General features: G+C 36.5%; 1 protein-coding gene across 1 annotated transcript in view; it reads left to right on the forward strand.

The window, feature by feature from the left end:
• NEK1 (NIMA related kinase 1) overlaps positions 1–17,562 on the forward strand; it is a 250,427-nt gene that overhangs the window by 155,594 nt on the left and 77,271 nt on the right. The window contains 4 exon segments of the mRNA XM_058309299.2: positions 8,925–9,008; positions 9,437–9,520; positions 9,979–10,056; positions 11,375–11,470. Coding sequence (XP_058165282.1) covers positions 8,925–9,008; positions 9,437–9,520; positions 9,979–10,056; positions 11,375–11,470 — 342 coding nt within the window.

Raw genomic sequence — 17,562 nt, forward strand, 5'->3', positions numbered from 1 at the left:
CTTTGAATACAAATTTGCCTTCCCTGTATACAATGCTTTTGTCCAAACTAGCATCTTTGGACTTACAGAATGCTTTATCTACCATCATAGTATTCCACAAGCATTACTTCTGATCAAGGAACTGATTTCACAAAAATGAAATGTGGCAGGGGCGCATGCTCAAGGAATCCATTGGTCTTACCATGTTCCCCATTATCCTGAAGCAACTGAATTGATAGAATAGTCGAATGGCCTTTTGATGACTCAATTATGGCACTATTCAAGTGGCAATACCTTAGACGGCTCAGGGAGTATTCTCCAGGAGTTCATTTATGCTGTAAATCAGAATCCAGTTTATGGTTCTGTTTCTCCTGTGTCCAGGATTCATGGTTCCAGGATTCAAGTGGTAGAAATGGGAGTGGTACCGCTTAACCATTCTAATGATCCACTAGCAAAAGTTTTCTTTCCTGTTCTCTATGACCTCATGCTTTGTTGGTCTTGATGTCTTAATTCTAAAGGGAGGAATTCCTTTACCAGGAGATACAATAATGATTTTACTGAATTGGAAGTTTCAACTCCCACCGTTCCACTCTAATCTCCTCCTGAATCAACAAGCAATGATGAGAGAAACTATACTGGTTGGGGTAATTGGTAAATGGGACTGTTCCTCTGCATTGGGGATAAGGAATAGTAAAGCACCTCTTTCTCCTACCTCTCCCTATCATTAAAGTCAATGAAAACCTCTAGCCCAATTCACACAAGACTGCTAATGGACCATCACCTTGATGAATGAAGGTTTGGATCTCCCCAGTAGGAAAACAATCCTGACTAGTTGAGGTGCTTGCTGAGGGCAAAGAGAATATGGTAAGTGGTTCACATTGTAAGGAGCAGCAAAGTATTAGGCTAATGCCCAAACTGGGAAACCAGCAACTATATCAACTACACACAGCAGCAGCAACCAGAGAAACAGAAGCCCTGTTTCTCTGTGCGCTCCACCCAGTGGTATAAGGAGACAGACAACTAGTGGTATCTGCCGCCTCCGTCACATTACCCAGCAACAGCAGGTGGCCCTGGGAAGCCCTTCCCAGACAGACAACTAGTGGTATCTGCCGCCTCCGTCACATTACCCAGCAACAGCAGGTGGCCCTGGGAAGCCCTTCCCACTGCCACAACAGCACTAGCAGGGACTGGGTGGGAGTCCTAGAAACACTAGAAGAATGAGGTAGAACAGAATAATATCACATGGGTTCAGAAAACCAAATTGTCATTTGGTTTTCAAAAGTAGGCTGTACCTAAACCTAAACAGGCAACCTCCTGCTAAAATAGAAGATATATATAGGATCAAGAGTCTTCTAACATAATAACCAAAATATTCAGAATATAATGAAGATGGCTTATCATGCCAAGAACAAAGAAAACCACAATTTGAGTGAGAATGGGCATTGAGCTGACTGTAGTGGCAAGATGAAATTACATGTAATTAACTGACAAGAATTTTAAAGCAGCTGTCCAGAAAATGCTTCAACAATTTCAAATTCTCTTAAAATGAATGACAAATTAGGAAAATTTCAGCAAAAGGAAGTTATAAATAGAACCAGATGGAAGTTAAGGAACTAAAAGATAGAATTCCCAAAGTAAAAAAACTCACTGGATGAACTCAATAGTAGGGTATAGATGATGTAGGATAGATTTTTGAAGCGTGGCAACAGATCAATTGAATTTATTTAAGGTGAACAACAGAAAAAAAGGGAAAAGGGGTTAGAATATCAGGGACCTATGAAAAAATAACAAAATTAACATTTTGTATCTTTCAAGTTACAAATGATAGGCCAAAAGATTTGATAATTTTTAAAAAATACATGAAGAAAAAAATGGCTGAAAATGCCCCAAATTTAGTGAAAGATGTAAACCTACAGATTCAAGACGCTCAGCAATCTCCAATAAGGATAAATTAAAAGAAATCTGCAATGAGAATGAAATTTCTGAAATTGATAATCAATGAAAAAGCACTTGAAATAGCCAGAGGGAAATGACCCATTACATATAAAGAAACACCAAGTTGCATGGCAACAGATTTCCTATCTGGACTCCATCAAAAGTGGCGCAACATTTTTCAGGTGCTAAAGAAAAAACTGCCAGCACCTAAATCCTATATCTCATGAAACCATCCTTCAGGAATGAAAGGAAAAAACAGTCTTAGATAAAAGAAAAATACTAGAATTTGTTGCTAATAGAGCAAATAAAATTATTAGGAGAAAAGAGAAACAGTAACATTACATAATAATAAAAGGATCAGTCCAACAAGAAGATATTGCAGTCCTATAAGTGAATGTACCAAACAACCAAACTTCAAAATATACAAAATAAAAACTAATAGAGCTGAAAGGAGATAAAAATAAATCCACAATTATGGCGGGGATTTCAACAGCCCGCTCTCACAATTGTTAAAATTACTAGACAAAAATTCAGGAAGAGTATAGGAGAACTAAACACCACCATCAACAAACAAAATCTAATTTAAATTATAGAATATTCCACCCAGTAATAGCTGAATGTACAGTTTTTTTCAAGTGTTCATGGAACATTCACCCAAGATATAGCATATACTGGTTCATAAAACAAAATTTTAAAATTTAGAGGAATTGAAATCATACACAGTATGTACTCTGAAAATATGGCCTCAAACTAGAAATGACTAACAGAAAGACAACAGGAAAATATCCAGACATTTAGAAATTAACACAGGTTTAGATAATCCAAGGATCAAAGAGGAAATCTCAGGTAAAATTTTAAGAAAATACTGTCCTAAATGAAAATTAAAATAAAACATCAAGGTGGCGGACTTGGCCCAGTGGTTAGGGCATCCGTCTACCACATAGGAGGTCCACGGTTCAAACCCCAGGCCTCCTCAACCCGTGTGGAGCTGGCCCATGCGCAGTGCTGATGTGCGCAAGGAGTGCCGTGCCACGCAGGGGTGTCCCCCGTGTAGGGAAGCCCCATGTGCAAGGAGTGCATCCCATAAGGAGAGCTGCCCAGCACGAAAGAAAGTGTAGCCTGCCCAGGAGTGGCACCGCACACACAGAGAGCTGACACAGCAAGATGATGCAACCAAAAGAAACACAGATTCCTATGCCGCTGACAACAACAGAAGCGGACAAAGAAGACACAGCAAATAGACACAGAGAACAGACAACTGGGGTGGGGGCAGAAGGGGAGAGAAATAAATAAATCTTTAAAAAAAAATCATCAAAATGAGGCAGCCAAAGCAGAGCTATGAGGGAAATTTATAGCACTAATTTCTTTTTTTTTGGAAAAGGGGAAAGGTCTCAAATCAATAATCAAAGTTCCTACCTCAATAAATTAGAGGGAAGTGGATTTAGCTCAACCTGCTTCCCATGTTTGAGGGCCTGGGTTCAATCCAGTACCTCCTAAAAACAGACAAAAACCCAGCTATCATTGGGGAACAGAAGTAGCTCAGTGATTGAGTGCCTACTTCTCATGAACAAGGTCCTGAGTTCATTCCCAGGTAACTCCTGAAAAAAAAAAAAAAGAAAAAGAAAAAGAAAAATGCAAGAATTATGAAAAGAATGGAAATCAATGAAAATGAAAAATGGAAAACTTAAATAAATGAAACAAAAAGCTGTTTCTTTATGAAAAATGAATAAAATTGGAAAATCTTTAGCAAGATTGACAAAAGATAAAAAAAAGAGAAGTCACAAATTACCAATATCAGGAATGAAACAAGGAGATATTATTGCTAAGGACCTTGGTAGTCACTGTAAATATATTAATGCTTCCTGTACTCATAATTGTAAACAAATTTCCTCACATAAAACCTACAGCTTAGAATAAATGGACTAATTCTTTGAAAACCATAAACAACTAAAATTTAGCCAAGATGAAATAGATATCCAAGCGTAACTATTAAAGAAATTGAATATGTTAAAAAAAAAAAAAAAAAAACACTGCCAGAAGAGAATTCTCCAGTCTTCTTTCAAGAAATTTACCAGACATTCAAAGAAGAAATAACACTAATTTTATATAGTCTTTTCCAGAAAATGGAAAAAGAGGGCACATTTCCATCTAATTTTATGAATACAGTTTTAACTCAATACTAAAACCAGACAAAGAAATACAGCACAAAAAGGAAAACTACAGACTGTTACCTCTCATGAACTTAGATGCAAAAATCCTCAACAAAATTTTAGCAAATTGTATCCAACCACAACCAGTAGGATTTTGTGTAAGAATGCAAGTCTGTTTCAGGATATATTGAATAATTTCAGTATAAAATTGTGTATTTAAGATATTTCAGTATTTCAATACTTGAAATCAGTGTGATGTGCCATGTCAACAGGCTAAAGAAGAAAAATCATATGGTCATATCCTTTGATGCAGAATTTGAGTAACTGATCAGAAAAATCATTTAACAAAATTCAACAGCCATTCATAATAAAAACTATCTGCACACTAGAAATAGGAACTTTCACATCCTTGTAATGAGCAGTACAAAAACTAAACATCTAACATTGTAATTATAGATTGAAGACTTAATGCTTTCCTCTGTGATCAGGAAGAAGGCAAAGTTGTTCTCTCTGTCACATTCACATATTTTGTAGTACTTGAAATACTAGCCTTTGCAATAAGGAAGAAAAAAATAACAGATACACAGATTTGAAAAGAAGAAATGAAAGAGTATTTTCAGTTGTCATGATTATGTAGAAAATCCCAAGGAATGTAAAAAACAAAACAAAACAAAAAAAACTCCTAGAACTAAAATGTGAATTCACTATACTCACAGGATAAAAAATCAACACATACAAATCAATTGCATTTGACAATGATCAAGTGGAAATTGGCTTTTAAAAAAGTACTATTTACAATTGCTCCTAAGAAAATGGGGGGTGGGGGGGAAACCTGACAAAGCAGGTGCAGTGTCTGTATAATTCACATGGCAAAATACTGATGAATAAAAACAGAGAGACATGCTCATGCATTGGGAAAGTCAACATATTAAAGATGGTCATTCATCTTAAATTGATCTATAAGTTTAATACAATTTCTATCAAAATCTCAGCAGAGATTTTTATGGACATAGACAAGTTATTCTAAAATTTGTAAGGAAAAGAAAAGGTCTTAAAAGATCTAAAACAATTATGAAAACAAAGAAAATAGTGGGAGGAATACATCTGCCCAATGTTAAGGCTTACTTTTAGCTACATTAATCAATACAAAATTGTATTGGTGGTGGAATATACACATAGATCAATGGAACAGTACATGGAACCCAAAAATAGAGCCAATATGCTAAATTGATTTTTTTGTTATTTTTAAAGAAGTTGTAGATTATATAGCAGTTTGATATGGTTATGAATTCCAAAAATAGATATTGGATTATGTTTGTAATCTGCTCTGTACATGGGCCCGATTGAGTTATGATTAGGGCTTTAATTGGGCCACGTCATTAGGGCATTGAGTCCCTGCCCCTTGGTGGGGGTGGGATTCACAGATAAAAGGCATAGCAAAGGACAGAGTTGCAGATTTTCTGATGTTGGAGTTTGATGCTGAAGTCTTAAGCTGGAGCCCCAGGGAAAGAGACAGAGCCATTTGCCTGATAGCTACAGCTGAACTTGTGGAGAGAGGCAAAACCTAGAGAGCCTCGCAGTCTACAGCTTTCCTTGTGGAGAAAACAGAAACTGAGCCTAGAGGTACCCAGGAAGCCCGAACCCTCACAGACATTGGCCATCTTGCTCCAACACGAAAAATAGAGTTTGGTGGGGAAAGTAACTTATGCTTTATGGCCTGGTATCTGTAAGCTCCTACCCCAAATAAATACCCTTTATAAAAACCAACCAATTTCTGGTATTTTGCATCAGCACCCCTTTGGCTGACTAATACAGAGTACATAAAAGTTATATTCAAAATATAGAGGATTTCCATATATCCTACTCCCTCCCCCTCTCACACTTTCCCCCATCAACAACAACTTTCATTAGTGTGGTACATTTTGTTACAGTTGATGAGCAAATCTTGAAGTATTGCTACTAACCATGGTCTCTAGTTTACATTACAGTTTACACTTTGCACTGCACAGTTTTATAGGTTTTGACAAAATGTGTAATGGCCTGTATCCATCATTGCAATATCTTGCAGAATAATTTCAGTATCCCAGAAATTCCCCATGTTACACCTTTTTCCTCCCTCTTCCTCCCCTTAGAATCTCTGGTGACCACTGTCTTTATATAAATGTTATGAGTTCTTCTATTACTAGAATAATAATAATAAGTCTACTTTGGTCCACAGTTGCATTATCCCCTTAAGTTCATTCCTAATTCTTGAGGATTTGGGATGGTGGTGCCCACTCTGCTTCCTGTTGAGAGGGGGCTTAGATAGCATGGGGCAGGTAGATGGAACCCTCTAGCTTGTGATTGTAGATATTCTTTTCTTGGGTGTTGTCTATCATCATCCTCTGTTAGTTGTCCTGGGTGAGTCCAATGAATAGGAGAGTGGGTGTTGGCTGCAACTCTCCTGAAGTTCATGACTCAACTGCCATAGGAACAGCCCGAAGATAAGTATATGTATCAACTGATTTTTGTCAAAGAAGGAAAAGCAGTTCAATGGAGGAGGGATAGCTCTTTCAATAAATAGCTGCTGGAGAAATTGAACATCCATAGGTTAAAAAAAAAAAAAAATGAACCTCTATCTAAACATAATACTTTTAAAAATAATTAACTCAAAATGAATCACAGGCATAAATGTAAAAGCTCTAAAACTTCTTGAAGAATAAATTTGAAGCATAAAGCCACTGTCCTTTAAAGGAAAAATTGATAAACTGAACATCAAAATTTAAAACTTGCTCTGTGAATTTTGACTTCACGAACAGAAAGAAAAATCAAACTGTGGACTTGGAAAAAATATTTGCAAACCATATATCCATGAAAGCACTTGTACATAGAACATGTAAAGAACCATCAGAACTTAACATTTAAAACCAACACATAGAATGATCTCAGAAAAGGCAAAGGACATGCCAAACATTTCATCCAGAAGAGTACATAAATGGCAAATAAGCACTCGAAATGATGTTTGACATCATATGACATATGCAAATAAAACTACAGTGAGATAGTTCTACACATATGTCAGAATGGCTAAAATAACTGAATAATGATCAGTCCAAATGCTGGTATGGATATGAAGAAACAGGATTACCTATACATTGCTGGTGGGAATATAAAATGGTGCAGTCACTCTGGAAGAGAGTTTGGCAGTTCCTTTTAAAACTAAAAGTGGACTTACCCTACGACCCAGCAGTTGCATTCTTGGGCATATATCTCAGAAAAATGAAAATATGTTTTTACTCAGAAACTTATGCATGAATTTTCATAGCAACTGTATTCATAAAAGCTAAAGACTTGAAACTACCCAAATATCTTTCAGTAGGTGAATGGATGAACAGATTGTGATATATCCAGCAATAAAATAGATTGAACTGCTAATGTATGCAACTACTTAGATGAACCGTAAGGAAATTATGCTGAGTGAAAACAGTGACTCTCAGAAAGATGCATCTTGTTTGACTTCAGATATAACTAATAAATTAACAAAATTATAGCAATGGAGAACAGATAGTGGCTCACAGAAATAAGGATTTGGGGGAGAGGTGAGTGTGACTGAAATCTGATGGTGATGTTACAGTTAAGTTTCTTGATTTTGGTGGTAGTTACATGAAGCTATGTGTGATAAAGTTGTATAGATACACAGACATGCAAATGTTTGTGTTTTTATCTGCTGAAATCTCTGGTTTGTACCAGTATTGGTTTCCTGGTTTTGATAGCAGGATGATAAAATTGGGATAGGGTGGGTGAAGGGTGCACCGCCCAGTAACATCATTTCTTTTCACCTTCCTGAGAATCTATAATTCTTTAAAACTAAAAAGTTCTTTAAAAATATTTCAAAATAATCCATTCTTTACCTATATTTCTCAGTTACCATGAATGGGAAGATATAGTCTATAGCAGTTCAGCACTCACCACCACTCTCCTGTAACACTGTAGCTATTGACATACGTCTTTTCAGAATTACCCCACATCTCTTTGCCCAGCTATGCCTGTTTCTTAATTTTATTCATTTTCCCCATTCTCTGTCCTATATTATGAAAGTTCGAATAACTGATAAGATAATATCAAGACCTCCTTGAAGAGAAGAAGAAACTGAATGGCAAAGTCAGGCTGGAAGAGTGGAAAGGCTCATACAGTTTGTGCTGGCACACTCTATGGAAATAGGTGTTCCATACCTAGACTTAGAGCAAGTTTAAATAACTTTGCTTAAGCTCCCCAGTTTTATGTGGCACTCACAAAATCTTGGTCTGACTGAGTTCAGAGTCCATAATTCATGTTCTTAGGTCTCACACACTATGGCGAGTACTACTGTGAGAGCTACATATACAGAATGGGATGATAGGTCAGAGGAGGCTTACCTAACTCTCTAGGAAAGCCTTGGACAAGGCTTTTCAGAGGTGACTTGTTGATTTGAGTTTTGAAAGTAGAATTATCCATTTTAAGAAGATGAATGAGAGCTTGACAAAGTCCAAGAATGAACAGTCAAGGATTGAACAGTGGCAAAGAAGAGGCTAAAGATGGAAAATTTTGATTTGTGGTTTAGCTAACCTCCAAAGCAATTTTTAAAACCTTAGTTTACTTAAATGGCTAATAAAAATATGAATATTCTGTGTTTTGAATAATTATGTTTTGGGTTTAATTGCTTCCTTCTGTTCTCACTGAATCATATTTGTTATATTGATATAGGAAAATGGCAGTGTGTATTATCAGGGCTAGAAATGATTGGTATTGCCAAAAGAAATAAAGTGGCATCTGGATATTCCTTGATGGAACAATGATGTAGCCTTAGTCATTCTTAAACTTAGTACATTAAATGATAAACAGGGAATCCTGCAAAACCTGGCAGCTATGTATGGAGGCAGGTCCAGCTCTTCAAGAGGAGGGAAGCCAAGAAACAAAGAGGAAGAGGTATGCTTCCGCATGTTCGCTTACCTCCATCACATAGCCATTTTTGAGTTTATTGCCTTCTTTTATTGCATGGTTTAAATTCTTAACAATTATTTGAGGATTTTGTAAGTCTGTAGGGACCCATTAATATATTTTGACTGACAAACTGTGTGCTAATTTTGCTCCATAGTTGTTATTCCGTATTCTCCATTGAATTTCTTTTATTTTGATAAAATTTAAAAATTTAAATTATAATTTACTTCTTTTCAGAAATAAATTGATCAAAATTAAACACTTGAAAGCTAATATTACATTTCCATTAACCAAATTTCAAAACTTTTATTACTTTTATTCATATTAACACTTTTTCTTAAATTGTAAACATTTTAGCAGTAAAATTGTGGATTTGTTTTTCTTTTAAATTAATATGTTACCTTTTTTCTCTGTAGGTTTATCTGGCAAGACTGAGACAAATAAGACTACAGAATTTCAATGAACGTCAGCAGATTAGAGCCAAACTTCGTGGTGAAAAGGCAGGTTGAAAATAATTTTTTAAAAAAGTAATTGCATGGCATTACAGTAGATTAAGATTAAAAATATTTGCATCACTAAAACAAAAATAAAAACCTAATGAAGACATTAAAAGTGAGAGAGCAGAATACTTTACATAGAGTTAAAGTAAATCTTACTTATATTATTAGAATTGGTAAGACCATTTGTTCTTATGGAATTCTGAGTTTAAATTGTAAGTAGTACTCATGGATGAATCAAAGTACATTTTATACCATTCTCTTTTTTATCTTTTTATGTCATTGTCCATAGGGTTGGTAGTTATGGTGAGTTTTGAGGATGTAGGAGAAAACTAACATCATTAAAAGATGTTCCATTTTAAATTTTCAAATGTCAGTTTATTTATATCAGTCCCCACAGACCTCTGCACTGAATTTGACAGTTCTATCCTCAGTGTTTTGCTTATCTACTTATTTTGTAGAAAGAAGCTGATAATTTTGAAGGACAAGATGGGAGCGAAGAGGCTGATGTGAGACGCAAAAAAATTGAAGCACTTAAGGTATAGACTAGAAATGATATAGGTTTTCTTAGAGAAAATTGAAACCTGAGATGTAGATTTGTTTTCTTACACATGCATAATTAAATTACTTTATTCCCTTGTCCCAATTTTTCTTACATACTATCCTTCACTATTTGATTTCTGAAAAATAGGATGTTTCACTTTATATATTATTTATTATTACTATTATTATACATTATGTATTATTTGCTTCTATATTTAAGAAGAAATATTAGATGAAACCACAACATAAAAACATATAACCTTAAAAAGAAAAAAGTAAATGAAAAATATGTAATTGTCCATTTCTGTGAAGATAAAAGAAATGAGTTCATGTATAATAATGTTTTTACATTTTTACGTTTTTATTTCCATTAAAATCTACCTGCATTTATTTGTTTAGATTTTTCTGAAGTTTTGTTTGTTTGTTAGTAGACTTTGTTTTGAAGAACAGGTTTATAGGAAAATAGAACAGAAAATACAGAGTTCCCATGTACTCATTTCCCCCTGTACAGAGTTTCCCCTAATCTTAGCTTCTTTTTTTTTTTTTTTAAGATTTATTTATTTATTTAAATCCTCCCCCTCCCCCGGTTGTCTGTTCTCTGTGTCTATTTGCTGCGTCTTGTTTCTTTGTCCGCTTCTGTTGTCGTCAGCAGCACAGGAAGTGTGGGCGGCGCCATTCCTGAGCAGGCTGCACTTTCCTTCGCGCTGGGCGGCTCTCCTTATGGGTGCACTCCTTGCTCATGGGGCTCCCCTACGTGGGGGGACACCCCTGCGTGGCAGGCACTCCTTGTGCGCATCAGCACTGCACATGGGCCAGCTCCACACGGGTTAAGGAGGCCCGGGGTTTGAACCGTGGACCTCCCATGTGGTAGACGGACGCCCTAACCACTGGGCCAAGTCCGTTTCCCTAGTCTTAGCTTCTTGCATTAATGTGGTACACATTACAATTATAACATCAATAATGTTATAATTGATGAACCTGTATTGATACATTATTATTACCTTAAGTTCATAATTCATGCTACGGTTTTGTTGCATATTCTTTGAGTTGTATAGTTCTATGGGCTTTGATAAATTCCCTGCATTCATTTTCATTCAACAGATATTTATTAATTACCTGCTGTGAGTCAAGTCCTATTCTTCATGCTAGGGATATAGAGTATACTTTCTTATCTGGAAACATATACATGCGCACAACACACATGCACACTTTCTCTCCTTCTCTTTTAGTTAATAAGTAAATATATTTCTACACTGAGAGAAACTATTCCATTCTCTGTGATAAGTAATTTTGTTGAATTGTTTTTATTTTCAGGCCCAAGCAAATGCACGTGCTGCTATACTGAAAGAACAACTAGAGCGAAAGAGAATGGAAGCATATGAGAGAGAAAAGAAAATGTGGGAAGAGCATGTAAGATTTATTCATATTGTTAATTCTGTCATATCGATGTTCTTATGTCTCTTACTGGATACTTCATCAGCACTATACTTCTGTAATTTTTTTGTTTTCTTCCCTTTCCATCTGTCTCATATGTAAGGATGATCTGTATGGAAATTAATTTGGCGTTTGGTTTGAGGAAAGAACCTAATTTTATTTATCTAGTTATATATTTATTTCTTATCAAGTAGCTTATCCAAGTCCTAGTATCATTTAATGACTATACCTTCCTTCCTCCAATGATTAATAATACCTCTTTTAAGATTTATTCTTATATATACTAAAGAATGAGTCTCTAGCATATATGCATCAAGCTGTATTTTTTCTGAACATTCTCTTCTGCTTCATTATTCTGCTAGCAGCACTTTGTATTAATAATTGTGGAACTAGAATATGTTTTAATTTTTTTTTTTTTTTAAGATTTATTTTATTTACTCCCTCTGCCCCCCGTCCTCCCTGTTGTCCGCTCTCTGTGTCTCGCTGTGTGTTCTTCTGTGTCTGCTTGTATCTTCATTAGGCGGCTCTGGGAACCGATCCTGGGACCTTCCAGAGTGGGAGAGAGACAGTTACTCTCTTGCGCCACCTCAACTTCCTGTTCTGCTACATCTTCTTATTTTCTCTCCTCTGTGTCTCTTGTTGCGTCATCTTGCTGCACCAGCTCTCCGCATTGGCTGGCACACCAATGTGGGGTGGCATTCCCATTCAGGGCTTCACTCTTGCATGGGGCAGCATTCCCATGTGGGCCGGCACACTTTGTGGGCCAGCTTTCCTTCACCAGGAGGCCCCAGGCATTGAACCCTGGACCTCCTATTTGGTAGATGGGAGCCCAGTTGGTTGGGCCACATCCATTTCCCATGTTTTAATTTCTGATGAGTTATTTCTCACTTCTTTTCTCTTCTTTTTACATTGTTTGCATAGTTTTTAAAGAAATTCATTGAAGTATATCAGTAATATATAAACATACGTTTATAGTAATAGTTATGAACTTAACAAAACAAACATACACAACATCATACAGGGCTCTCATACCTCACCCTACCTTGCATTCTTGTGAAATATTTTTAAGTAATGATTAAAGAGCATCCTCAAAATATTACTACTAAGCAAAGTATTTTCCTCCAACCCACCCTATTATTATTTCTTTAACATTATACATGAATATACATAAACAATGCTTGTATAGTAAAAGTTGTGAACTTACAAAGCAAACATGCATAACATCAGACAGGGATCCCATATATCAACTCACACGTTGCATTGTTATGAGCCACTTGTTACAAATTATGAAAGAATATTGTCAAAATCTTACTAACTATAGTCTTTATCTTACATTTGGTGTATTTTTCCCCTAACCAACCCAATTATTATTTTTTAAATATATTTTTATGACAGAAGTTACAAGCTGACAAAATGATCATACACATTTGCAGAATTCCCACACAACACCCCTCTATTGACACATCACACCATGGTGGAACATTTGGTGCAGGTTATGAGCTAATATTATCCAATTATTTTCAGGTTCATAGCATATATTTGGCATGCTTTTTCCATACTCACCCATTATCAACATAGTGCATCTTTGGCAAAGATGCAAGAATATTCCATTATTACTGTTAACCAGAGTCCATAGGTCACTCCAGTTGTATTTTTCCCATGCTTTTCCACATTCCCACCACCCTGCAATAGTGATGTACATCTGCTTTAGCTTACAAAGGAGACTCTTGCATCTGTACCATCAACCACAATTATCATAAACCCCTGACTTTGCTGGGCTATTCAATCACTAGATTATTATCTAGCTTTCTGTCAGTCAGCATTTACATCTCTAGAATACCATTTTCAACCACATTGCCATTTAAAAACCAGCTTTTACACTCTATATCATCAATTCTACATTTCCACACTTTTATAGTAAAGTTAATGAAAACTCTACATACATTAAAATCAGTAGTCCATCTCAGTCATTCTCTTATATCCCTTTAAAAATCTATACCTACCACTAGGTCTTGAAGATATTTTTCTATATTTTCTTCTAGAAGCTTCATGGTTCTTCCTTTTATATTTAGGTTTTTATCCATTTAGAGTTAATTTTTGCATGAGGTGTGAGATAGGGATCCTCTTTCCTTCTTTTGCTTTGGATAACCAGTTCTCTCAACACCATTTGTTGAATTGACTGTTCTGACCAAGCTAGGTGGGTTTGACAGGCTAGTCAGAAATCACTTGACTGTAGATTTGAGGGTCCGTTCTGAATCATCATTTCGGTTCTATTGGTCTATGTGTCTTTATGCCAGTTCCGTGCTGTTTTTATGTTAGGTAACATTTAAATTCCAGAAAAAAGAGTTTAAAGGATTTAAAGTCCAGAAAAGAGAGTCCTCCAACTTTGCTTTTCCTCTGTAAGATGTTCCTGGCTATTCAGAACCCCTTACCCTTCCAAATAAATTTGATAAACTTGTTTTCCATTTATTAAAAAAAAACTGGTGGAATTTTTATCGGGATTGCATTGGATCTGTATATCAGTTATTTCTGTATATCTTCCAATTATTTAGGTCCTTTTAAAATTTCTTTTAATGATGAGTTGTAGTTTTCTGAATAGAAGTGCTTTACATCATTGGTTAAGTTTATTCCTGAATATTTGGGTTTTATCTATCTTATTTTATTTTCACCACTCTTTTGACACTTTTAGTAACTTTTATTGCTATAATCTTTGTTTCTAGACTCTCTTCCAGCCCTCTCCTGTCTTTTCTTTTTAGGCTGTAGCACACCCTTTAGTGTTTCCTGCAAAGCCAGTCTCTTGGTTGCAAACTCCCTTAGTTTCTGTTTATCTGTGAATATTGTAAGCTCAACCTCATCTTTGAAAGACAGTTTTGCCAGATATAAGAATCTTGCCTGGAAATTTTTCTTTTGCAGTATCTTAAATATATCCTACAACTGTCTTCTTGCCTCCATGGTTTCTGATGAGAAATTGGCACTTAATCTTATTGGGTATCCCTTATATGTGATGCATTGCTTTTCTCTTGCCATTCTCAGAATTCTCTCTTTGTCTTTGGCATTTGACATTCTGATTAATATGTGTCTTCAGAGTTGATCTATTCAGATTTATTTGGATGTACTTCTTGGACATGGATATCTATGTCCTTCAATAGGGTTGGGAAATTTTCTACCATTATTTCTTTAAATATTCCTTCTGCGCCTTTTCCCTTCTTGTCAACTTCTGGGACACCCGTGACATGTATGTTTGCACATATATTGCTGTCGTTTAGTTCCCTTAGACCCTGTTCAATTTTTTCCATTCTTTTCGTCATCTGTTCTTTTGTATGTTCTCTTATGAAGTCCATTTCTTCAAGCTATCAAAACTTTCTTCTGCCTCCTCCAATCTGCTATTATATGATTGCAATATATTTTTTATTTCATTTATTGTGCCTTTGATTCCCGTAAGAGCTGCTATTTTTCTCTGTATGCTTTCAAATTCTTCTTTGTGCTTATTCAGTGTCTTCTTAATATTCTTGATCTCTTTGGCCTTGTCATTGAATTTATTAAGGAGATTTGTTTCAACATCTCTGATTAGTTGTCTGAACTCCTTTATGCCATCTGGAAGCTTCCCTTGTTCCTTTAACTGGGCCATATCTTCCTGTTTCTTGGTGTGAATTGTAAGTTTTTTGTTAATGTCTCAGCATGTGGCTTTCCAGAGTATTTACTCTGGGTCCAATTTCTCTCTTTAGTTTAGGGCTTTCTTGTCCTTTCTCCCTTGCTGGTTGTGTAGTAGGAGCCAAGGATGTAATTGAAACAGTAAGATGTGGAGGCTCATGCTGCCTGCAATGCCCCAGGGACCAGTGAAGTTTCTCCCATTTTTCTCCTTTGCCAGGGATCAGGACAGAGTCACAGCTATCTTAATAATTCAAGTCGTGCAGGCCTAGACTGTAGTTGCCCAGAGATAATGATGAAGCTTCACACCCCTCTCTCCCCTGCCTGGGGCAGAATGGAGCTACAGGTGTAGGCGGCAGTCTATGCCACGCAGGTCCAAAATGACCACAGTTGCCCCAGTAGACTTCAGCTGTTCAGTCTGTACTAGCCAGATGTACCTGCAGTTACCCAGAGAGGCTTGTGCAGGGCCCGCCAACTTCCTCCCTGCTAGAAGTGGCACTGAAGTCTTAGCTAGGGCTGCAGGCCAATCTAGGTGAAAGAAGCCAGTCCCTAATGTCACTGTGATTTTCAGTGAGTCCTGCTTCTCATGCTGGGGGCACAGTTAGCATCTACCCAGCTTCTTTCTAACTTGGACAGGTTCAAACTTTAGCTGTTCTTAGGGTTATAGTATAGCCAGCTGAATTTATTAATCAGTAGCTGAAATCAGTGTCCAACCCTCTCTTTCTACCATTTCTGCCTCCCATTTTTGGGAAATAGAGCTTCCCATTCCAGCCACAGAATAGCTCCTGAGGTGGCTTGGGCCACCAGAGTAGGATGATCACCATCCTCCCGGGCGTGGCCTGTATTTTCCCGGAGAGGCTGGCACAGGTCCCCGCAGCTTCCTCCCTACCAGAGGTGGGGCTGGGGTTTAGGCTAGAGCCGCAGTCTGATCTGGGTAGAAAGAAGCTGGTCCCCAGCAGCACTGATTTTCAGTATGCCCTGCTTCCCCTCATGCCAGGGATGGAGTTAAAATGGTAGCTTCCAGCCTCTTTCTGACTTGGATATGTTCAAACTTTAGCTGTTCTTAGGATTTTACTCTAGCCCGCTGAATTTACCAGTCAGTAGCTGAAGTTGGTGCCCAACCATCTCTTTCTCCACCATTTTGGGAAAGTAGAACTTCCAATTCCAGTCCAAGAATAGCTCCTGAGGCGGCTTGTGGAGAATGGGCATCAGCCTTCATGGCGTGGAGCGCTCTACTTACGAATCTTCTCTGCAGATGGACAGTCTCCTCCTTCCATTCTTTAAAGGATGTTTCAGGATGCTCTTCTGGTCTCCTGGGGCCCCCAAACAGGTGCTTTAGATAGTTCTGGGTGATTTCTAACTGCCTTGTAGCAAGAGCTGACTCTAGGAGCACCTTGCTTTGCTGCCAGTTTGCTGATTTGTTTTCCAGAGTTGTTGCTTTCTTCCCCTCCCCCCCCCCTGCCCCTTTTTTAAGCCAGGTACATTTTAGGATAATTTTAGTTCTGTGTTTTCAAAAAATCTTGTTGGAATTCTGATTGGCCTTATATTAAACTATAAATTAATTTAAAAGGTACTTAAATGTTTATAGTAGTCAGTCTTCATCCAGGAAATGTTAAATTTCTGCATTTATTCATTGTTACTTTTATATCTCTTACACAATTTTGATAATTTTACCCGTATCTGTTATATTTTTTGTTAAGGTAGCTATAGTTTATAATTCCATTTCTGTTTTTAAAGGAATTATTTTTTTTCTAACAGGTTATTTTCTGGTATTTGGGGAAGTTGTTGGGTTTTACTTATCTCTTATCCAGTGAGTTTTCCAATTTTATCAGTTTTCAATTTATTTTCTCAATTTTTAGCATGTGACTCCATTATTGGAAATTAGTTATGATCATCACAATAACAATTCCCACATTTTATTAATTGCTTATTTTAAGTATATATGCTAGTCACATTATATAACTTTGTGCATGTATTACTTTGTTTAATCTTTACAACTTTGCAAAGCATATATAGAAAGGTTAAAAAATTATATTTGGTTGCATTTCTAGTAAGTGTAGAGCAGGTTTTTTAACCTGAATCTGCCCAGTGTCAAAGCCTGTATTCTTATGCACTATACCTTAGCTTTCCCTCCTTTCTGTATCTGTGCCTTTTATTATCATTTTGTTTCTTTGGATCCAGGGAGATTCTCTTTTTGCCAAATCCCTAATGAAAAAGAAGCAATTAGTTAACAGAATGAGTAAAAGAGTCAGAATTTCAGGAGTCAGAAGTAAGTCTAAGGTTTTAATTTTTTTTTAATCTATAAATTTACTTTTATTTTCTGTTCAAAGTAATTTTAGATGATAACTGCTCTCATTTCTCCACCTTCTGCTAGTTAGATTTTTCTATTTAATTTCAAATGTCAACAGTGGAGAATTCTC

The sequence above is a fragment of the Dasypus novemcinctus genome, chromosome 1 (genome assembly GCF_030445035.2).
Source record: "Dasypus novemcinctus isolate mDasNov1 chromosome 1, mDasNov1.1.hap2, whole genome shotgun sequence".
In the NCBI taxonomy this organism is placed as follows: domain Eukaryota; kingdom Metazoa; phylum Chordata; class Mammalia; order Cingulata; family Dasypodidae; genus Dasypus; species Dasypus novemcinctus.